At 37.4% G+C, this 23,868-nt stretch overlaps 1 protein-coding gene across 4 annotated transcripts in view; it reads left to right on the top strand.

The window, feature by feature from the left end:
- Positions 1–20,372, top strand: part of dock1 (dedicator of cytokinesis 1) — a 220,416-nt gene extending 200,044 nt beyond the window's left edge. For all 4 annotated transcript variants that reach the window (XM_023340653.1, XM_023340652.1, XM_023340651.1 and 1 more), the window contains 6 exons: positions 9,262–9,399; positions 11,899–12,041; positions 13,000–13,198; positions 14,073–14,247; positions 15,642–15,793; positions 19,487–20,372. In XM_023340653.1, the coding sequence (XP_023196421.1) occupies positions 9,262–9,399; positions 11,899–12,041; positions 13,000–13,198; positions 14,073–14,247; positions 15,642–15,793; positions 19,487–19,582 (903 nt within the window). In that variant the 3' untranslated portion in view covers positions 19,583–20,372. The remainder of the gene's footprint in view (positions 1–9,261; positions 9,400–11,898; positions 12,042–12,999; positions 13,199–14,072; positions 14,248–15,641; positions 15,794–19,486) is intronic.
- Positions 20,373–23,868: the final 3,496 nt, after the last annotated feature.

The following is a 23,868-nucleotide window of genomic DNA, read 5'->3' as shown; positions in this document are numbered from 1 at the left end:
TGAACTGTAACAGTTGTTTTTCCCAGAACGCTTTCTTTTGACAGGGGCTTTTACTCCAGCTTTTGGTGCCTTCATCTCATAAAAGCTAGCCCGGGTGCTTATTAGTCTGCCTGACTCACCAGTAGCTGCGTGGACCTTTTGGCCGTCGTGAAAGGTCTTAATATGTCATCTCAGCCCAGCTCTAAGCGAGCGTGCAGCGTCTCAGCTCACCAAGCTGTTGATCAGAAGGATGTGTGGTGAGGCAAACAGGGATTGAGTGACAGGGATCAGTTTGGCACAGACTCTGCTGATATTAAACAGCAGTGACATTCCCTTCTTACTTGTCAGTTGCTAATGTCGGTATGTTGTTCTTCATAAACTGATCAGGAGGGTTTTTGTACCCCCAAGCCCTGAAAGCATTTTGAGAAATATATGTCCCTAGTGTGTAGAGATACACAATCTTTAAGAGCTTTAAGTAGTTATGAATTTTCTTCAGAACTTATTTACATTTTTCCTTCTACAGCTTTGTCGTCGTTTTCGGTAAACTGTCACAACACCCAGCTATATTATGCCACAATTAAAGAAACCCTTTATGCTAATTTCTAGATATACTCACCTTGTTCAGAGGCTGCAGATGTAGCTTTCCAGCTTACTTATATATCCGCATTTACATATCCATCAGTGTATTTTTTTGCCTAAAGTTTTGTGTCCAACACTTTACGAAAACCTCTACCAATTAGTGTAAGCTCCTGGTTGCTCTCACTCCATTGGAGCTCCCAAAGACAGTTTTCAAACTACTGAAGCATTATTTATTTACTATGCATCAAATCTTCAAACATAAATCCAATCAGTAACCTGTAAAGCAGCAAAGGCTGCAATCTTATTCATTTTTGGTGCATTATAACATGCTATTTAACCTTTTTTGGGGAAGGTAACATGCTAACATTGTCATTCATGTTTGGTTTAAAAATCTTCTTCTGGACTAGGCAATGTATAAGTAAGAAAAATAGTTACCACAAGATCTGTTGTATGTAATTATGCAAAGAAAGAGAGGGATTCCATGATTTAACTAATTTTTTACTGAATACAGAGTGATGTGTGGCTGTTAATTCAGTTTAATTCAGATGCATATCATTAAATCTAGAACATCATTTAAACAGCTTTGCACAATATTGCACTGGACAAATATAATTATTTGCAGTGTGATGAACTAATATGTTTTTGTATTTTTGTACGAGTCTTATCTCGTACAAAAATAAGATATGAAACAATCCTTGCAGAACCTTTCTGTCATGTTTCAGATTTTGTTTGTCTTTTTGTCATCACAATCTACCTGCTATATTTTTGTACCGACTTTAATTCATTTATGTCAGTTGGGTAAGTTCGAGATTTGTCTGCTTGAACGCTTTCAATGACATGTGACTAGGGTTTTATTGCTCACACCTATTGAGAATCCTGTAATAATGACAAAAGAGGACTCTTGACTGTCAGTCAAAAGTGTCCCACCCTGAACAGCCAGATTAAGAAATCTTATTTTAAAATAGGAAAGAAAAAAGAGAAAACTTTCAGTGCAGACTCTTAATTTAAAGGTGTCACTTTATTAGTCTTGAAGAAAGCAGAATTCTTTTATGATATGCTAACTAAAACATTCTGGTTTTAAGAATAAATCACAAGTTTAAAATTAATTAGTATTGATTATTTTTAAAAATCTAAGAAAATATGAATATAAGCATATTAGATATGACTTCAATAAAATAAATCTTGTACGCCAATACATATCTAAGTTTGTATAAGTATTTGCTGTAAACTGTGATTGTTGTAGGCTGAAAGGATGTCGTAGAGTGGTTCTCTCATGTTCCCCATTTTATGAAGACTCCTTCATTGTACAATCATCTCCAGAGGTTCCAGAGCAGTCCCCCGAGTAGAACCTGCCTTCTGTTTCAAGTTGTTGAGCTTTTTAAAGTCACTAATTCTGCTGCTGCTGCCCCAACAGATGACAGCAGAAGAGAATAGAACCTGTTTAGAGCAGCCTGAACCATCTCATTATTGGAATCTTTGAACCAAAGATCAGACACAGGAACATAATTTATAGTATGTGACAGATAAAAGGAAATATAAATTATAGCCTTTCAAGTTCCCATTAAAAAAATATATGTTTTTTTATTTTACCCTATTTATGCATGTCGTCTGTGTACTAGTCTAAAGAAAATATACTTTGATCATTTGCTTTATTTTTCTGGCCAAACTAAGAAAATACATCAAACTTTTATCAGGTTTACAATTAATTGAAAAAATATAAACCAAATTAAATTGCAATATTTAATTTATATTGATGTAAAAATATAAAATTGAAGTTCAAATGTTTATATTTGTGTAGTAGGTTGTTAAAATAAGATAATGTACATCACCTACATATCCTTTTGTGTTTTATGAAAGCAGTTGTAATGATTGGTTGGGAGAGTGGAGGCTAGCTTTTGTTGATTGCTTCAACTCTTTCCAGCAGCCTTTACATTCTGTGAAACTCATCGGTGTCTTGTGCTGGCCAGAAAACATTCGGCAGCCTCAGCCTGTCTGACCTTGTTAACAAGCTTGTCTGTAGTTTTTTTTTACGAGATACAGTGACTGTCTACCACAGGTTTTAACACCTGCAAGTATTTTCCAAACTTTAACAAAAAGAATACTCAAGTTTGTGTCCTCCTTGACAGTTCTCTCTCATTTTATTGCAGTGGAAATGTTATTCTGAGATCTTAATACTTACATGATTAATTTTATATGTTTGGGCTTTTCTCTCAATGAAATGATTGTTTACCTCTCTCTCAACCTAAGTTCTTTTTATCAGTGTCTAATTTGTTCTTTTATCAAATAATGTATGTGCAAACAATAGTGTTGCGGAAAGTATCTCCACTATATGTGATAAGGAGCTCAATAAGTGGTGTGTTTGTTGTGTGTGGGTGAAGGAGATGTATGACAACAGTCCTCCAGTCAGAAGAGGGCGCTGCATGCTGTAACCTGCATTCTTTGGAGTGACTGAGAAGACTGTGTGTGGCAGAGAAAGTGAGGGAGATTGTGACCGGAGCAGTGGCATTCAAGGAAAGTCTATGTGGCCTGTAATTGCTAAACCCAAAGCTATTAAATTTACCTCTTCCGCGCCTCAGTGCCACCATATGTTTTATGTTCTTCGCCCCTGTTATGGGCAAGTGAGGGAGTTAACCCCAAAGATGAGACCTACTACGCCCCTGGAGGAAATATGTCCCTTGTGTTTTTGGACTACGGTCAGAAGACAGAAGCAGGAATGGTTAACAACAGCTTGGTTTTAAAAGCGCAGCATGATTTCTCTACTGCTTAATAATTTTCACATTTTCCTTCGTTTCATGAAAGATATCTGATGTCACATAAAGTGATGAGAAACATCTGTCCATTCTTGGTCCTTCTATTGTGTTTAAAGTACATATAATTCACAAACAATTGTTGCTATTCAGATGAACTTGTCTAACTGTTTTTAGTTCAGCATGTGAGTACTGGACTGGACAGACCTTTCACCTTCAGGACTACCTTAAATCCACTTAGATTCAATAAGGTGTTGAAAACCTTTCTTTGAGATTATGGTCCATATTGACTGGATAACATTACACAGCTGCTGAAAATTTGTTAGTTCAGCAATCATGAAATCTCAACTAATAAAAGCCTCAATTTCCTGCACTGTCCTGAAGACATGGTCTTCTACTTTTGTGGCAACTTCAGTCTGCTTTAAGAAATGTTGAGCTTTCAGAGATGGTAATTAGCATTCCTTGGTTATAACAAGTACTTATTTGAGCTGTTGTTGCCTTTCTATCATTTTGTCCCAGCATACCTGTTATTCTCTGAATTCAACAAGTCACTGTTGATCCCTGGACCTATACTGGTTTGATTATTTTCCCTTGTTTGGAGTAATATCTGTCAACCTGAGAGACGGCTGTGAATAAAAATCCCAAAAGAGCAGTTTCTAAAACTCCTAAACCATCCTCTCTGCCACATAAAACCACACCATATTTAAAGTAATCTAAATCAGCTTCCTCCATTCCAATCCACAAGTTGTCTTTACTTGTGGATACCTCAGTTGTGGACAAGCAAACATCACATGTCAGCACCTCAGTGCATTTAGACCAATTGTGTTCTTAAAGTGGTTGGTGGGTGTAGTGCACCAACTGAGTCCTATAGAATCTTAAAGGAGGACTTGAGGGCGAAGAGCAATTTCTATAAGCATTGTATGGTTTGTACTTGTAGTGAATATGTCAAGGCAGCAACTTCTGAAAGACTGGTAAAGTGTTGTAAAGCTTTTTTATTACTGACTTAATGCAGAATGACAAGCTTCAGATGGCCTTCCAACTCTTCCCTTCATTTGTTCGCTTAACCCAGCAACAAATGCTGCTGGTTTACGGTGTTTGTTAGAGCTTATAACCAGTGAACGATCAAATCGTCTGCCTTTATTTAAGTGGTCAGGTCTGCTCAGGTCAGTTAGCAGTGAGAGTATGTTAACGTTTATGACTGTACATTTGGAAAAAATTGAAAAAGTCGGCTTTATTCAGAGGGAACCACCATGGTGAAGCATTTTCTCTTTAAAAGATGATGAGACTCAAACTTAGCTTTCAAACTTTGCCTATTAATGAACCCTATTATTTGGCATACAATGTCCTTTTAGACAGATAAGATACAAATAGACATTCTCTGAAAACTATACATAGCGCATTATTCTAAACCCCCCATACTAAATATCTACCAATCATTGAATTGTAAGGTCTATGTAACCACTGTTTACACAGAGATAAACACGATAAATTCTCACAAATGATTAAAACAAGGTGCATCCACACAACAGAATGTCGCACCACAGAAAGCGTTGTAGTAGGTATGTGAGGCCAATCAGTGCATCTCCAAATCGGCTACAAAATGATGTAAAAAAAAAAACACAGAGCAACACCAAGTTTGTTATTCGTGAAAGTGAGGCAGAATATATGGAGCTGCGACGTCATTGTTTCGAAAACACTGCTCAGTTGTACACCCCGAAATATGAAACCTGCGTTTTGAAATTTAGTCACTCCAGTTGCCATTTTCAAAAACTATCGTTTCTGGTTTCCCAAAACTGTGGATCCATCTGGACAGACAGTCTAAACAAAATACTTTTGGATACACCTAATCTTGGCTCCATGTGGATTGTGCTATAGTTTTATCCCCCCCAAACTCAAACATATAAATAATTTCAAAAAGTACACAAAAAATTTCAGTTTTCCCCATAACTACTTTGCAAGTTGTGGAAGCTTCCTTTTTCCAATGACTGTTGACAAATGGACCGGAGGAGTCTTAAAGTTTTTACGTTTAATTAAAGTAAACATGCCTATGTGTCTTAGCCCTGAGCCTCAGCGTCGTACACAAAGAGTTTAGCCGCGTACAGGCACCAAGCAGAACTCTGTTGCCATGCCACCTCTCAGTCGCGCTCAATCATTTTAAGGTCTATAAAAAGATGTGGGTATCCTGGGAGACATGAATCTTGCCTCAGCTTTCACTCACGGTTTTTTTTTCTCCTGTCATTGCTTTTTCGTCTCACAACACTTCGTCCTTCTGCCTCTTCTCTCCATTCTTTCTCTCACCTCTAACTTATACCCCCTTCACTGCAGTTTCCTTTCCTTCACCTTTTTCCGTCTCAGGCTCCTCTCCTTTATTGTCTTCAAAATGCCCCAGCAGTGATGATGATGAAGGTGCACAATATCAGGGGAAATCTGTGCACAGTGTGTGTTGCCTTGTCTCATTTATCTTCCTGCGCCTAGCTTTGGTTTAGTGGAGCGCAGCACAGCTACGCTCATTGGCTCTCAATGACTGTGATACTGTGTATGTTTCCTATCACAAGATGATTAGTGCAGCATGTTACATAGGTGGAAGAAAGAAGTCCTGATTATACACATATGTATTAATTTACCAACTTTACAATGAAAATCTGCTTCAAGCTGTGATATGAAAAGTTCACCTGAATAAACGCAAAAGGTCTTAAGTATCCAAACCAACCTGACCTTATGTGAAAGAGCAATTGTCTCTAAACCTAATAACTGCTTCTTAACATTACGTGGTTGCAGCAAATACCATTAAGCGTTTGTGATGATTTACAATGAGGATTTTACATGTGTTGAGAAATATTCACCCACTCTTTATTGCTTTAACTGAATTCAGAAACATTCAAAGTTTTCCCTGCATGAACGGCCTGTTCCAGAACATGACAGTATCGCCATTGGATTTAACTCCAGACTGGATGGTGTGCTTTTGATCAGACTAAAGTCATAACTAAAGTCAACTTGAGCTGAAGATCAGACATGAGACGATCTACTTCCGGAGATTTCCGCCCTGCTATTACTGGAGAGTCCTTTTCATGGTTCAATCAATTACAGCATATTGTCCTGGTCCAGAAGCAAATCTTCCCAGATGTTCACATTAATATCACCACCATGTCTGACTGTACCTTTCCAAAACACTGTGTTAGATTACCCCTTTAACAAGGTTCATAACTTCAAAAAAAGTTCCAGTTTCTCATTTGCACAGTAAATATTTTTTCCAAAACTGTAGGGAAAACCCATCAGAATGTAGTTGAAGGAAATATAAGAAATAGCTTTTGGTCTTTTTGTGTGTGGTTTTTTAGTTAACCTTTTTCTGAAATTCTAATTAGTAACCTATGACTTTTTGTTTCCTTGGTGCATAAATATGAGGTGGCACAGAGTACTTTTTCTGTTCTCTACAAGACTATACAAAGATCAGACCTTGAACCTTGCAGAGTGAGTAGGGAGTAAGAAAAATCTCCAAAGCTCTCTGTTACAGAAATGCAGTGCAATGGCATTTCGGGGTCACCAAGTCTCCATAACAATCATAAAGCAATATGAACAAAAGCATTTAGGTATAAATGGAGCTTTTTCCCACAATCTCTCTACCTCATTAACAATTTACCAACTTTAGCTTTACATTAAATACAGTGTGTTTGTCGCCAATTTCTGTTCTCATTTTGGCCCTTTCTACTTACATTTCCTAGCTGTAAACAAACTATCTCATACAAGGATAATTAAGACATGGTAAATCAGCTTTATGTTTGTTTTTCATGTAGCTATTCATCCTTTTTTACAGTAATCGGACTGGAAAGGGGCAAAGACTGCAAGGATTTTAATTAAATGCCATAAAGTGAGGAATAATGGCTTCCTTTCGATCGCTAGCCCCCAAATCAGTTGATTTATTTTATTTTAGTTGGATATTTCCATGAATTATAGAGATAAAAATGTCTTTAAAATTGAACATTCATAAAATATAACAAAACAAAACCTCTGATTCAAAGAAACAATGTCTGAGTAACCACCTGATGATATGTATTCCTTATTTGCCGTCATATACTTACATTTCCTCACATCTGAGTAGATCATTTAAAATCATGCAGGTAAGAATTGGTCTGTATGACAAAAATGGTGAGTTATCATCTAGACGAAACCATTTTGTACCTGTGGATTGATTTTTCTGATGTGTGGCTTTGATCATTGCAGTATTGTTGAATACATGCAAGTAGTGGTAGTGACAGTGAGCAAGAAAAGTCCCTAGCTTGTGCAAGTGTGGCTGACAATTAAACGCTTTTTGATTCTGGTTTAAAAATCTACATATGGACAATTTTACTTCTTTGAAGGATTACCTGAAAACCCTGTTTGTGTTCTACATCACAAACTGGTTTGATAAAGGTTTGGGATTGTGATGCTTTACCATGGGTTCAAATAAAGGTATCTGGCTAAATGCTAAAATATACTAAAACCCTGGATTGGAAAAGTCTCTGTGATTGTTACAAAACGTTGCGTCACAAAACTAGAAAGGTGTCGTTTTCCAGCAGAGTGGAGCCAGTTCCTTCCATCGTCTGCTGTGAAGGGGCAGTTTGCCCTCAGAACAAAGATGTGACCCCAGGGATTCTCAGCTTAAGACATATACAGAGCTTATTCTGTACTGTCCTACTTTGCTGATATTTCACACACTGAGTACTTCTTCCATTTTCTGCCAGTTCGAATGAATTTCTTCACCATAGAAGATAGTGCACAAGATGTACTCTTCAGCTACAGACTGTGATTAGCTATTTAAAGTTTAGAGACTGTTTAAATCAGATTCTTGTCGTAGGAGGAATTTTAAGTATGAGGGGTTTTTTTCTTATTTGTGACAATACGTCTCATTTTACCCAGCCGAGCAATAAGAATTACTCATATGCTGCTCAGCAGCTGAGGAGTGCTGCTTCCTCCTCTCTCTAGATTTAGTCAGCAAAGCTTGCTGACACTGACTGTGCCACCGGGGGTTTCCTAATTACCCTTTTTCAGCAGTTTCAGTCTCTCCTTTGCTCCCCTTTTTACCTGCAATGCTGCCGCTCCGTGCTAAGGTTTTGTTACTCACTGGCTTCCCACATTCTGAGAGGCAGCAGTGAAGTTGAAAGGCTGCACTGCGTCATTGTTTGCGTCAGCGGCGGAGAAGTAAACATCCATCACATCTTGTACATGCCTGTAGTCTGTCTAAACTTTTGCATTTGCTATTCTTCTTATGTAGATGTGTAAGGAGATGATCTCTGGCAGGAAGGGGGGGCGGAGGGGTTGTGCGCCATGGCAACAGCTTCTGCTGAAGTTCACTGGCAATGCCTTTTGTTAAAAATATCAGGCTGGGGTACATTCATCGATTAGGCAATAAGAATATCTAGTGTCTTGTGAAAGTATTAATATCCCTTGAACTCTTTCATGTTTTTTTACTTCACAATCACAAACTTTCATTTATTTTACTTAAAGTTTACTTATTTAAAACAGTGTGCAGTTGGAAATTCAAAGAAAACATACAATGAAACGCTTCAGTTTTCGGATGTTCATTTGTAATATATTTTAGAGAAGATGTAGCATTAGCCTTACAACTCACATTTATGAACTACTAAGAGTTGGTCTTTCACAAATCCTAATAAACTAATCAAAGTTAGTTATTTGTAAAATGACAAGAGAAAAAAGCTCAAGGTTTGTTACTGCTTTCGCAATTGACTGTATGTTTGGTAAGTAGGTGATCTTTTGTAACAAATATACTGTAGATTGTCCTGGCAACAAGTCTAGCTGTACTCTACCAGTGCTAGGCTTATTTGCAAGGCAAACAATTAAAATCCTTTAGAAATACAACAATGAGTTCTTCTCATGAATGAATTGTCTACATGGCACATGTTTCTTATGTTTGTAACGTTTAATGTTGAAGGATAATCATGTTGCTTTTTCTCTTCACCAGATCCCACATCTTGCTGAAGGTGTTCGTATTCATGGTGAGAAGGTTACCGAGGCACTGAGGCCCTTTCACGATCGCATGGAGGCTTGCTTCAAACAACTGCGAGAGAAGGTGGAGAAACAGTATGGTGTTAGGAGTCTGGTAAGACCTTTTTTTATTCTGTCCTTGTTTTCGTTCCTTTCATGAATAACAATTTGCTGCTCACTGTGCTAGTTTTTGCTCCTTTCATGTTAACTGTTAGATTGAAAATATTGAAAAAGTTTGAAAGTTCATGTTGGAAAGACTTAAAAGTCAAAGCAGGAAAAGGTTAAAGTAGTTCAAACTGAGCAGGTTATAGATTGTAAACCTGAGCAAAATGTGATGCAATAAGTGGCTTTATTCTACCACAAGTGAAGGCTAAAACCAGTGATTCCCCAGCAAAGCAAATGAGTTTTCAGAGCAACACAGGCATTTTATCTGTCTTGTAATAGAGGTGGGCCTAGCAAAGACGACCCCAATATGTGCATTTGATATGAACTTCGTTTGTGAATTCATAGCTTAAGCCCACTTCAGGTATGCAGCAAGACGGACAAGTTAAAAAATTACAAATAGAATGTTTTTAAGTGGCCTAGTCAAACTCCTGGTTGAGATGTTCTTTAAATAGGCTATTCATAAAAAAAACAACACATTGTTTTTCTTAGTCTGATTGTTTTAATATTATTTTTAAATAAAAGTTTAAAAGAAATCCAGTGTGTTGAACAACCAACTATTAGGTTTAGGGACTATTACTTTGGCTTGGATAAATTTTTTACTGCAAATGCAAGGTTGCTTCTGTGTGCCTAAACAATAACCTCATTGTGACTGCTATCAGCCTGGTTATTTATTTGATGTAAAAAATAAAAATAAAAAAGAAACAAGTTGCTGTCAAGCCAATAGTTTTTCTCTGCAGGTCCAAGGTTAATTCAGCAGAACTACATCAAACCTAATTCTGAACACTCTGGTTTCTGCTTTAAAAGAACTGGCTGCAGTTGAGTTTTTTGTTTTCTGAAAATGTACAATGAATCATGAACGGGAGAATGGGGTAATAAAGATCAAGGCATGTTGAAAGAATCTTCATGGATACATATTCCTCTTGCAGATCTTTTTAACACATGGTAAATAGAATAAAACTAAAGTTTTGCTAAAATTTCCCCACAAAAAAGTTACAGAAATCCACATTAAAATTCAGATCTCAAAACACTATAAAATATATGTATATTATATATCCCTCTATCCCTCTGCACTGTGAATCAAATAGGGATTTTGCAACAATATCATGAAGCAGTCCAACAATTTTAAGACTAAGCAACCAGTCTGTGATGATATTTTACACAAGCTTTTAAAATTTTAATCACAAAACTTGACAAGCACATAATTTAGATTTTCCTTTTCAGCAAAGAGTTTTATATCTCAGGTATGCCTTTTTTTTGTTATTTGCTGATGTCAGCTGTCTGAAGCAGGTTGCTGCTGTGGGACAGCTTCCCACTTCTTCTTTTTTACTGCTCTAATTGTTGCTTGGCCAAGCATTTCCTTCTATCCTGCCAGAGGCAAAGAGTTGCTCCCTACGTTTAAAGGTAAGGGCGGCAACCTTTCAAATGAGAAACAAGCCATCACTTCCCAGAAATTGATAATAAGGCCACTCTGTTAGATATGTGGCTGTCTGTCATGAAAGTCTTTTAAAGGCTGTGGGTTTAATTATTCTACCCACAAATTCCAGATGAAATTAAGAATGCCTCAAAAGTTTTTACTCTTCCCTACCTTAGGGCGATGATGTTGCTGCTGTTGAAAAAGAAATAAATCGACAAATTTATAGTTTGTTTGATGAACCAACTATATTGGATAGCGTTAATAGGATGTTTTAGTACCAAAAATAAATTTTTTCTCCTTATTGATCTGCAAACCAGTGCCTAAACTACGACTTGCGAGTTAGCTATGTAGCCAATTAGCTCCCTAATTAGCTACACTCACTATAATATCTTAAGTTATTTTGATAACTAAATATATCTCATCATAATAAAAAAATATTTTCATAAATAATAGTTTGTTTAGTAGGTACTAATTAGCTCATTGTAGAAACTTCTGTATTACTTTACTGGCAAGTGCTAAACTAGCTGTACTTGCAAATTGGCTACCTACCTAGCTTACCAGTGCTAACTGTAGTAAAACAATGATGTCCGACTTTAGGACTCCAACCATAAATGGGACGTGAACATCCCTCCCCCTTCCATTAAGATGTCCCTCTTTAAAAAAAATCTTTATAAACATAAGTTGATTTTATTAGTTAATGTCATAAAATAAATAAAAATAACTTAACCCTAATCATGTACAGTAAATACTGGAGATTTTAATAACCCTGACAATCAATGGCAAATTATTTCAACAGTGGAAGTACATTTTGCTTTTCCATTTTTTTTCAAAGCAGTAGTCATTTTTTTTTAATTTAGAGCCAACTTATACTAGTTCCAGTTGAACTCATGTTGAATGTTTTGACAATAAGTGTAGCCTGTGTGAGATTAATTATGCAGAGAAGTGATTTGACTGCAACACGTCTAAGAACTCAAGTACGGTAATTTCAAAACCTTTATAGTAAATTTTGTTTTGTTTTCTCCTCTGTGGCGCTAGCCGTCAGGTGACGAACGACGCGGCCCTCGTCCTCCCTCCATGGTGCGCTCCTTCACCATGCCCTCCTCTCAGAGGCCGCTGTCCGTTGCTTCTGTCACCTCTATCTCCTCTGACAACTCCCCGTCCAGGCCTGGATCTGATGGGTAATCCATCGTTCGCTATTTCTCCGGACGTAAATTATCATGAAATTTGACTTTTATTTGATTAGCAGATAATGGTTGTTTGTTAGATCTAATAACCACCTTGCACTGTACCAGTGCAATTTTTATGGTTTGTTCAACTTCTGTATTTTGTTGATAGTACTGAATGTTCATCATAAACAGGTGCAGCAATTAAACTCAAAAAGAGAAGCTCATTTGTAGATTGATTACACTTGGTGAAATGTGTTTACAGATGTATTTTACTGCACTTTGGAAACCCAAACTGATCCTTGCCATAACGATACAAAGCCAAAAAAATTTCCTTTGAGACAGAAATCAACACAAACATGGAGAACAACTACTGGCTTAATTTTTGTCCAGCAGACGGTCAGTGATCGCCTCCACACAGGATAAAACCTCTTAATTGTCACCCCTAAAAATATTTACATATTATCCAGTGGCTGTTTGAGGACAATGGTGTGTCCTCATGACAGTAAAAGGGTTAAGAAACAAAAGGTCTCTCCTGAAGCTGGCTGTTCCATATGGCTGTATCCAAGCATATTAGTGGAAAATTGAGTAGAAGAAAAAAGAATGGCAGATGCCAAGGGGGCACAGTAAAAGCAACCTGGCCTATATGTAAGCCTTTCTTAATACCACTGCTGTGCTATACCCCTCTGATGCAGTAATCCTTGCAAAAGGAGCTCCACCCATGTTCTGTGTGCAAACACTGTGCAGTACTTTTCATCAGACAAACATTTCTGTTTTAAAAATGTTTTTTATACCATGAATTCTTTAATATACATGTTTCTGAACATCTGATTTTAGTGTTTTTGTGAGCTCATCACTTCTTGAGGAGTTTGTTGACATTCTAATTTACTCACCTGCCCTGGCTGTATGCTAACAGAATACAACATTCAGTCATTCTCGTTCACAATCTGTTTGATTATATTCTTTCCTTCAGCTTTGCCTTGGAGCCCCTTCTACCAAAGAAGCTGCACACGAAGTCTCAGGACAAATTGGACCGGGACGAACCAGAAAGGGACCGCAAAGAGAGGAAGAAGGAGAAGAGGAACAGCAAGCACCAAGAGAGTTTTGATAAAGAACTCAAGACAGCAGAGATTCAACTGCTACAACCTGAAGCTGTCATACTCTCAGAGACGGTAGTGTTCATTATGTTTTTTTATGTGTATTTTTGCTGAGTTGGTTATTATTCTACAATTTGTGACTCTTTTTTACATTTCCCAGGATTATTTAGTCATCCTTTCCCCCTCTATGATAAATGTACAGATAAAAAAAATTGATTCTTAGCTCTATTTGTCTTTTTTTCTACCCTTTCCATCTCCTCTGTTCACATTTCACCTCACCACTGCTCTGTCCATTACAGCAAAGAGGTGTGAATGTACTCTTTATGTCCAGAGGGGATACTCCCAGGCTAACAGCACCGAGCTAAGAGAAGATAATGTAGCCATTTTATGCCTACAGGGTCAAGAACAGACCATTGATACGTTTTTTTTTTCTGGTTGCTTTATCAGAACTGATATTTAACTCAATCATCAATATAGTTCATGCTGTTTGTGTACAAAATTACATGCTGCGTTTCCCAGTGTCTCCCTCATGGCCGGTTGTTTGAATTTCACCAATTACGAAGTTATTTGTTAATGTCGCCTGCAGTGCAGAGTAGTCCCAAGGGCATTTCTTTTCATATTCAAATTTGATCCACAATAAAGTCGGGAAAACGCTCTCATGCATGCAGACAATTGTTAGTAACCACAAATAACACCCTCTAACCCGACAAGCACATTTATCTAAATGGGTTTTTCCTCTAGGAATACAAATAGTTGTTTTAATAAGTGTGAGGAATGACACAGCAACTCCAGAGGAGATGTGAAGCCACATTTCTGCAGTGATATTTCATCAGAGTTCAGGAAAATGTGCTTTAAGTGCTGCTTTATTGACCTGAATAGATTTGGTTTTTCAGTTTTAGTGCTCAGTAAAGACTTAATCTTTCATTTTTCTCCACCCTTGACCTGACAGATCAGCCCCCTGCGGCCTCAGAGACCAAAAAGTCAAGTTCTCAACCAGATGGCTGGGGATCGCCGTCTTTCTGTCTCACCAGGACCTCCTTCTTCCACTATTTCCAACTCCTTACCTGGTCCCCCACCCATTGCACCAAGGAATAAACCCACCTTTAGCCTCAACACTGTTTCAAGTAAGAGCAGTTTTCACTCTGTTCTTTTGATCTTCTCCACAGTTTTAAGCAGTACTTCCCCTCCCTCACTTGTTTCTGAAAGCTGTTAGCTATGTCTGTCAAGATAAGAACCGGAAAATTTTTGTCACTGCTGACAAAAATTCTGAAACTTTTTGTGGTTTTTAAATTCTGCATTACCACAGAGTAAGCTCACTTTATTTGTAGAGCAAATTAGAAACAGCAAATACTGATCATAGAGCTGAATGTAAAAATAATGGCAACAACTCAGTAAGCACAACAAATTAAAATAGTTATGTTAATAATATGAAACAAAATTCAAAGAAATCATGCAAAACATCAGAAATGTATTTACAACAATAATACTTTTAGAGGTTAAGCACACACAGTTCAATGTAACCATAGTTAAAGAAATTAATCAGAAATTATGTCATATTTTGTGGTGAATTTAGTTTGTAGCTACTAGGCTGTGATAATTTTTATGTTTCGACAGTTTAATTAAAACTTGTCCATATTTTGCTCTTACTCATTTGCTCCAATTTAACTCTTAAAGCTGCTGTCAAAATCCAACTATCTTGTCATTTTAGTGGTTACAAAATATGGATTTTTTTTTACTGCAATGCTTTACATGAAAAAAAGAATTTGATCCCCTTAAAGATGGTCCCAATGTCTAAGCTTAGTTCAGCCTGAAGTAAAATGAGTTTATAATTAAAACATGTTTTTTATCAGTGCGTGAGAAATTTCATTATAGAAAAAACTGTTTTATTAAAGAAAAAGCATTGGCTTTACTGTCTTCTTCTAATAGTTTTTTAGATGATTAGTTAGTTTTCACAGAAACTAAGAAATGTTTTAGCTTTGTATTTTATAGGTCATTTAATTTTGGTATATTCTAATGATATGAGCATTTGAATGTGTGTGTGAATGGGTGGCTGACTGATGGTAGTATAAATCCCTTTGGAGTCTTCTGACTTGATGAAACTCTATACAAGTGAAAATTAAGCATTTTTTAAATATGTCATTAATATATTGTTGCCTTTAATTTAAAGACAGCTTTGTGTTTCACAGCTTCCAATTTGTGAACAAAGACAATCAATATTTTGCATTAAGTCCACCTTAGATGTGGTGGTGCTTGAAAACTTCATTACGTTACATTAGTGTAACCTGGAACTAATTATTCTACACTAAGCACAGATTAATTAACACACAGTACTGTTAAAATCTCACTTTTTGTGAACTCAGTATTCTGTGTCTTGTTGTCCGGGGAGCTGGATGCATGGTAACACCCCTAGCAGTTGGTCTCAGTATTTTAATGTCTTTTGGCTGAGAGCCCTGATCTTACAGAGACCCTCATGAATTTTGTTGATGAATGTCTGCTGATGTTGGCCTTTTTCTCACAGGTCTGGAGCTGAACGGGATGGGCTGCACTGACAAGGGGGAGACCCCACCTCCCCTACCATTGAAAGGCAGCACAGGAGATTACGGCAACCTGCTAGAATATCAAGACTTGACGAGTCCCTCGACGCCTCCTCCGCCCCCACCGCATCAAAGAGTAGGTGTTTTAATTAGGGCCCAGTGTAACTCCCTAATGATGCATGGCACTTGGACTGAAATAAACGTCCGATACTCACACTTGACATTTAGTTCAACCTCCACCGTAATTCCTTTATCCTCCATCTCACCATTCATCTGTTCTTACATGACCACATGCAGGTTTTCACAGTTTAATTTAGGGTTTTTTCCTCAGGTTTTCTGTAATATGTGCCACAGAAGAATGTAGGCATCAGTCAGTTAGCTGCCTGTCTGCCCTGCCGTTATTTATGCTGGTCCTGCCAGAAGGCCTGGTGCTCAGCCGTGATTGATTGGATGATTACTTTACCTCTCCCATTCATCAGAAGCTCTCTAGCTGTTAATCAGTGACTCATCTCTCCACACTTGCTGACTTCTACTCAAGCCATCTTCTTGCCTGGCCCAGCCTGGCCTGGACTGGCTGTTAACTAATCTTATTTATCCAGTGTCATGGCCCGTGGACAGGTAGTAAAACTGAGCACTGGCACACGATGTGGCAGAAGACTGACACTAACGCAGCGAAAGCACATGTTCTGAGAGGTTAGTGACTGCCCTTCTTCATTTCCAGGCTTTTATGGAGGGAGAGGTGCGGCTATCGAGGAGTATCACTCCTCATCTCCTGTTAAAGGCAAGAGGCCTGCTTAACCAACTGAGACATTTTCTGTTTAGACTGAATTTAAAAAAAAATACCTTCAACATATCTAATATATTTGGAACAAAATCCACTCCTGTAAATAATTTTTTGCTCTTTATTCAGTTGTAGGACGTACAGCAACCAACTAATTGGGTTTTGCAGTTACACCAATACACTTGCCTTAAAGATTCTGGAGATATAGTTTTTTTTTATTGTTAATTCGTCATTATCCCAATAAAAACACCACAAAATATCATAATATGTAGATGTGATACTTTCCTAGAGCAGGAACAGGGAACCTAATCAGAATTGAGGGGGAGATGGCCGCAGGGCAGTCCCAGATGCTTGACCTAAATATATTCAGTAATTAGAATATCTCAAAGTCCAGATATAAATCCAGCTTAAAATATGTGGTGATGAGTAAAACTCATTGAGACATACCCCAAAAGACTCCACCAGTAAGTATTGACTCAGAACTTCTGAAAATAAATACATAAAACACTTCAAAGAACTGAAAACTTTCAAAAACTCTGCTTTGTTTTGATTTGTTACATAAAATCCAAATAAATTCCATGAAGGTTTGTGGTATCTTCTCCAGGTCTAATTATGAAGTGGGATTCAATTTTAGCCTTTCAAATCTAATGTTTGTCTTAAGTTATTACTATGGTGCGTTCACGTGTCAGCACAAATCAAAAACTAACTCTAACAACTTAGGTCTGATGACATGTGTCAGAACATGCTCTACAACTTGTCAATCTGCTGCAAAACAACAGTAGTGTCTTGGGACCCAGTTAGTGTTATGTACTGTAATCTCTCCACGAGAAAGCAGCCGCTCCCAGCTGCATTCTTGTCTCTTCACACAGTCTGACACATAACCCAGCTGCTAACTTCTCTTTTTCTGCTCAGAGTCACAGAACACTTTAACTTTTTTTAGACTTCTTGTAGATAGATATCTTCTTGTAGATATTTTTTGGACTCTTAAAACCATATCTCCTACCACAAACCATAATCAAATGAAGTTTTGTGTTGTAAGTGAGAACAAAGTGTCTTTAACACGAATATAAATTGGGACAGTGAGGAAAACTGACTGGTTTTTGTACTCTAAAAAGTTGGGCACAAACCAATCAAAACGGCAAACATATTTCTTACCAAACATATATCAGATCATATGGGACAGGGTGTTCTTGTCAAAAGGATGTTGTATATTGACCATACATCAATTCCTTTCTGCCAGTGGGATAGTTAGTGCCAACTATTACTGTTGGCACCTACCAAGGGAGCATTACATATACCAGGTTTCTTGCAATATGAGGACATTTCACTCCAACTAAACATCTTTTTATACAACATTTTTATTTACACGTATTGACATAACATTAATTCCTACTTGCTAGGAAGTTTGCTACAGTCCACACATCATGTCGTACCCACCTTGGGGGAGATAAATTACAGACCAGATGTCATTTAATATCCACCAAGGGTACATTTGCTATCAATCATGCAACATCTTTTAGTATCCTGCTAGTAGTATCCTTTTAACTGTACGACTTCATACCCACGAGGAGGACATTTCATGATAACTATATGTAAGTTTGTCAGTATGACCTGACCATATATCAGTTCATACCTGCCTTGAAGCCATTTCCTACCAACCCTTTATAATTTTGTGCCCAGAGATCCAGGGGGATATTTTGTACCAACCATTTGTTAATTCCTACCTGTTTGAGAGATCTTTCCCACATATCACTTGTCATTTCATACCACCAGGGACATTTTGTACCAACAATCTAGCAGTACAGACTGGTGCTATAAACCATGGGTGTCAACCGTATGTGTCTCCACTTTAGCACATTGAATCAAATAATTAGGTCATTTGCAGGACTCTGGATAACTTGATTGGGGAGGCGCATCAGCCATTTGGTTCATGTGTGATGAACACCTAAGAGTTGCAGGACACTGGCCTCTGAAAATTGGAGTCTGACACCCGTGCTGTAGACCACGGGTGTCCAGATCCAGTCCTCTAGAGCTGGTGTCCTGCCAATTTTAGATGTGTTTCTGCTTCAATACAGCTGATGATGCAAGTGGTCCAACTACTGTACCTCCTGAGCATGTCAAAGTTCTGCAGAGTCCTGATAATAAACCATCGTTCAATTCAGGTGTGACCAAGTAGAACAAAGGACTAAAACATGCATGAGACCGGTCCCTAAGGACTAACTTTAGACAAAACCACTGTTTACCAACTTTACTTTGAAAAACCTGCCAGCTGGAGGTTTCATACCGACCTCTTGTCACTTCCTACCCACCAGAGGATGATTTGTACCGGCCATACATCACTATGTAGTCGTCAGAGGACATTTTGTACCAACAACGTGAGAGTTTAAGGCCTTGAAGAGGACCTTTGAATTTGACCTTGCATCAATTCATACCTACTAGAGAGACATTTTGTACTAATCATACATCAGTTTGTACCTGCCAGGGAACATTTTGTACCAACCACAAGTCAGCTGGATGTTTCATACCTACTAGAAACATTTGGTACCGACCATATATCAGTTTGTACATGCCAGAGGGATGTTTTGTAAAAATTGTACATCAGTTCCACTCCACCAGAGGAGTGTTTAACATCATCATTGTCCACTCCAATAAGTTATGTCTAGAAACATATCCAAGACACTCAACAGGCCCAACTGGATATCAGAACCAATATAAAATGAACTAGTGACTAAAAATAGGTTTATATGTAAAGTTGAAGCATTTTGATAAATTTTATATCCCTATTATTCATGAAATTTTTTTAAGTAAAGACAAAATTAAACTGACAGGATGGTTTAAGTAAATTGATACAAAAGGGGTTTTTGTACATGTATGAAATGGTATAAATGGTAACTTGTGTGTAGAAAATGCGGATACAGAATGGCAAAGGGGTACATTGGCTTGGAGTCATCATCCTGTCATTTCTCTCTGCATTGGAAGATTTCTGAATTAAATTGTTTTGACATGAGAAAAATATAATTCCGGGGTTTATTTTCTTTTGTTTTGCAGCACATTCCACCTCCTCTTCCTAGCAAGACCCCCCCGCCTCCTCCTCCCAAGACCACCAGGAAACAGGCCTCCATCGATTCAGGAATCGTACAGTAAACAAAGACACTGACAGAAAGACCAAACAGCACACTGACAACAAAACAAAAACGTCAACAATAAACGTTCCCAAGGAAAAAAAAAATATGGTTGTTTTCACCCACACATCCCTCGCTTCCCGTCCCAGCTTGACAAGATGAATACCTCACCGCCGCCCGCCCCCTCTTATCGTCCTTAAGTCTCTCCTTTAGTCTTTCTGTCTCCTGTTTGATGCCGTCTCCAGCAGGGAGCGCGTTTCACAGATGAATAGTCACTGAACTTGTAGATGCAGTCTACAACCGCCACTTTGCGCTTTTTTTTTTTTATCATGACATGAGATTGTGCTCAGACAAGATAAGCTGGGACCAGCAGCTTCTCAACACTGACCCACTCTCAATTAAATGAGAGCAAAAAGTTAATTAAAGCATTATTCCTGTCTCTGTTATTCATATTCCCCCACTATGTACAGAGGTATGTATATATTATGTTATTTTATTTCAGGTCTCTTTGTATGTGATTTGATCATGAATTTTTTTTTTGTATTAACGCATCACTAGATTAGTGGCATTTATATGAAACAAAAAAGGGCTTGTAGGTTTGGATTGACAGAGATTTTGAAGAACCTATCATAAATTTTATTGGTAAAATATTTGGAGTGCATATCCTGCTAACTCTTATTCCATATATTCAAGCATCATTGTTTAGATGTTCTGATTGCTGTAACCTTGGATTTCAATAACATTGACTGTTTCCAGTTCACTACTGACATGACTTCTGAATAAACTTTCAAATGTATGTATTTTTAAAAAAAGAGAGATGTCTTCCTCATTATCTCTGCCTACGCGGAGAGTTGCCGAAAATAGATCTTTGCACTTTCTGGAAGTAAAAAAAAAAAAAGTAGCAGAGCAACCTGACAATCTTTATATGCTCTCTCACTTTAACTGAACACTGAGTGGTAAATCTTTCTGCTTCCTTGACTGGCAGCTATCACAGCAGTTTCTGCATCAAACATGCATGAGCTCTGTTTTCAGAAACTTGTTAGTCGAGTGAAAGTGGAGTTTCCACGTAGCTGAAAAAGCTTGAATCTTAAATTTGCTTCACCTTGAAAAATAATGGAGCAGTGTCTTTGCTACATCAAAGTTTTTGTTTTTATTATTAATGCTTTTCAATACTAAAAATCTCATTCAAAGCTGAAGGTCAGGTAAAAACAAAATTATTTTAGAGCTTTTCTTTCATTTCTCTTTTACATAACACAGCATACAAGTCGGGCTTCATGCCATATTTAAGGTGAATTCATGCATAATTTGGGTGGACCCCCATAGGATATCCTGAGCTTAATAAACATAAAATTACCACATATTTGTGCAATGAGAAGTAGTTATTAATATTCATATTTTTCTGAATTGATTTAATCTTTCTTCAACAATTATTTTACAAAGCCAAGTATAAAGAAAATCAGAATCCAAATCAAGATAAAATGTTTTAGGTTCTACATCACCTTAGGCCTTTTACTAAAGACGGCGCCAGGATTTCCTGCAGCTTCATCATCCTGACTGTCACGACAACACACTCTTTGAACTTTTATCAGTCAAGTCAGACGACATGATGAGAACCAGCACTTCTGGAGTTTTTTGTTCCATTTGTGGCTGGAAGCTGCAGTAAAATTGCTCCGTTGTGCCATCATTTTCTGAACCACCTTTGTACATTTGGTAAACGCATATATGGGCCTTATTTTCTGTGTCACAAAACCAGCTGGTGGGACCTTTTTTGAAGTACTTGCCCCAAGTTGCTCCTACTCTCCTACTCTTGTATTCAGCTGACACTTTTTGAGTAGGTGTCTGCCTGAGGGGAAGAAACGCTCCGAATGTAGCATCTGTTGTTTGAATTTGTTTTTATCTCCAGAAGATGTGGCTTTTTAAAACTCTCTCTTGCCCTAATTAGGAACACTGAGTGACACTTTTCCCCCTCTGGTTTTCTTTTTTTCTGGAGGGAAGCTGTCATACGAGACCACTTGTAGTTCATAATCTTTGTGAACGCATTTTGTCAGATAGTAAAATGCCTCATTATTGGTAGTTGGTAGTTCACGCTGATCAAAATGCACAGCCATGTGCAGTTTCTTCATATAAATAATTAAACTTTTTTATATATTCCTTCACACCAATTACCAAGAGCAATAAATAAACAGTAAATCAATTGTCTCTTTTTTGTGTAGCTCAGGAGAAAAATGTAATCATTATATTATTCTACACTTTACTGAATATAAGGTACAGTTTCATGCGTTTTTACACTATGTAATACAGACCTTGCTGCTTATCCTTGTACCCAAGGAGCTGTTGGAACTTCATGAAATGGTCAAGATGGTTTAGTCCATTTTGAAAGTGCAGAAAGAAAATTAACCAAAACCACATGAAGATGTGACATTTTTCTGCATTATCTGGCAGATTGAACTGAAACCCCTGCACTATTGTAGTGCTAAAACACCATTAGATATAATCTGCTGACTGAAGCTCTAACAGGGGATATACATTTTCTTTGAAAAGGTGAGTTACATGTTTTGTTTTTTCATTAAAAAAAATTTATTTTAAATGTAGCTAGATAATGAATCGCTGTAAATTAATTTTAATAACTGCGTTGTTTCAGAAATGCAAAACTAAATCTTTCATCTGACATGTCATTCTCTTGCTGGTAAGCTAGCATTATTTCAAATCCACTTATGACTTTTCAACATGAAAATCTGATACTGTATTTACTCATAATGTTGTCTCATTTCAGAGGGATGGATGTATGGATAGATATCACTTTGTAAGACATTAAGAATGTTAAATGCCAGTGACTTTCTGATCTTTTGTGTATTACTTAAGTTACAAGACATGTTCCCATTTGATATTTTTTGCATATGCCATGTTAGGTATATAAGTGATTGTTCAATTTAAAATCTTTAAGAGGGCAAATACTTTTCCACAGCTCTGTGTTTTGAATTTGATGGAAATGATATTAAAAAGAAGCTGGGTGAAAGCAAAAGGAAACCACGAGGTAAGAAATATAAATGTTAAAAAGTTCATAGAACCCCTTAGAAAAATATGCTTAGTTTTATAAATCAATGTTAAAAAGAATTAGAAATTAAAGTGTTAAGTTTTAAAATAATAAATTGCAAAATGTGTACAAAACGGGTTTTTTTTGTTTGTTTTTTTAACTACAGATGAAAAAATCACAATTTTCTCGTCTGAAAGAATAAGCCAGAGTACAAATATCTGAATCAGATTTACTCATTTAGACTCTTTCTTATTCTTTGTTTGAAAAAGTTGGTTGATAGACTTTTCAACTTTGGCAGGTGATGGTTAAATATATTTTTTATTGCTTTTTTATTATGTCACTGTGGGGTCATAAGGGTCATAGTGGATGAGTTTCATAGCTTCATTACATCCACAGTCATTTAAAGTTGTAGAACAATAAAAGTTGAAGCCCAGAGGCTCCCAATCCTGCTTTTTAAACTACCTTATTGCATTTCAGTGATGTGTCCAGTCACTCCAATCTCTTTGAGAGGGAAATAAAAAGTTTCATCAGTGTTATAATTCACTTATCAAGAATACCCAGCACACTCCCCATATCTGGCTTTGCAATTGAAAAGGGATAAGGAGAGAAGCATTTCAGCAGTGGTAATATTACATGGTTAACTGGTAGCTTTTTCAATATGCTCTCTGTGATTTGTGCTCAGCCATTATGCTTTAGCTTCTCTCACTCCTTAAAGTGGAGGCGAAGGGGAAAAAAGCAGACTTAATTGAGAGGATTTCTAGAGACTTTGCTGGGAGGGGGGGGGACCAGAGGGGCTCCTCTTCAGCAGAAACGTATTTACAACGGACCCCATTCTCATCTCATTTGTCATTTCAGCCAGGGATATCGTGTGTGTATTTCCCTTCCCATCCTTCGCGACACACTTTCATTTGCTGAGCGGCAGCAAGTGTGTACACTTCTCTTTAAATGTCTCTATCACATAATAAAAGAGGACAACATTTCCATATATCAGCGCACCTGTCTGCTGTGTTTTCTTGGCTTTTTCCTCCCAAATGGAGACTAGCTACAGACTCTTGTAATGCACTTTGTTAGCAGTTGCTTTTAAACTTTTCGATCTGGCAGACACTTGCAGGATGTACAGTGATGACACAAAAGAATCACTCCGCACTTTCTTTCAATTCTCAGGCTTGTCCTGCATTTGTGTGAGGCCCCTGTAATTTAATGCTTTGTGGAGCTAACTCTTACTGCGGTGACGAGTGTTTTTGTGTGTCTGCCAGCTTTGCACGTCTACTCAC

This window comes from Xiphophorus maculatus, chromosome 10 (assembly GCF_002775205.1).
Source record: "Xiphophorus maculatus strain JP 163 A chromosome 10, X_maculatus-5.0-male, whole genome shotgun sequence".
Taxonomy (NCBI): Eukaryota; Metazoa; Chordata; class Actinopteri; order Cyprinodontiformes; family Poeciliidae; genus Xiphophorus; species Xiphophorus maculatus.
This window is presented reverse-complemented; position numbering and strand designations above follow the sequence as displayed.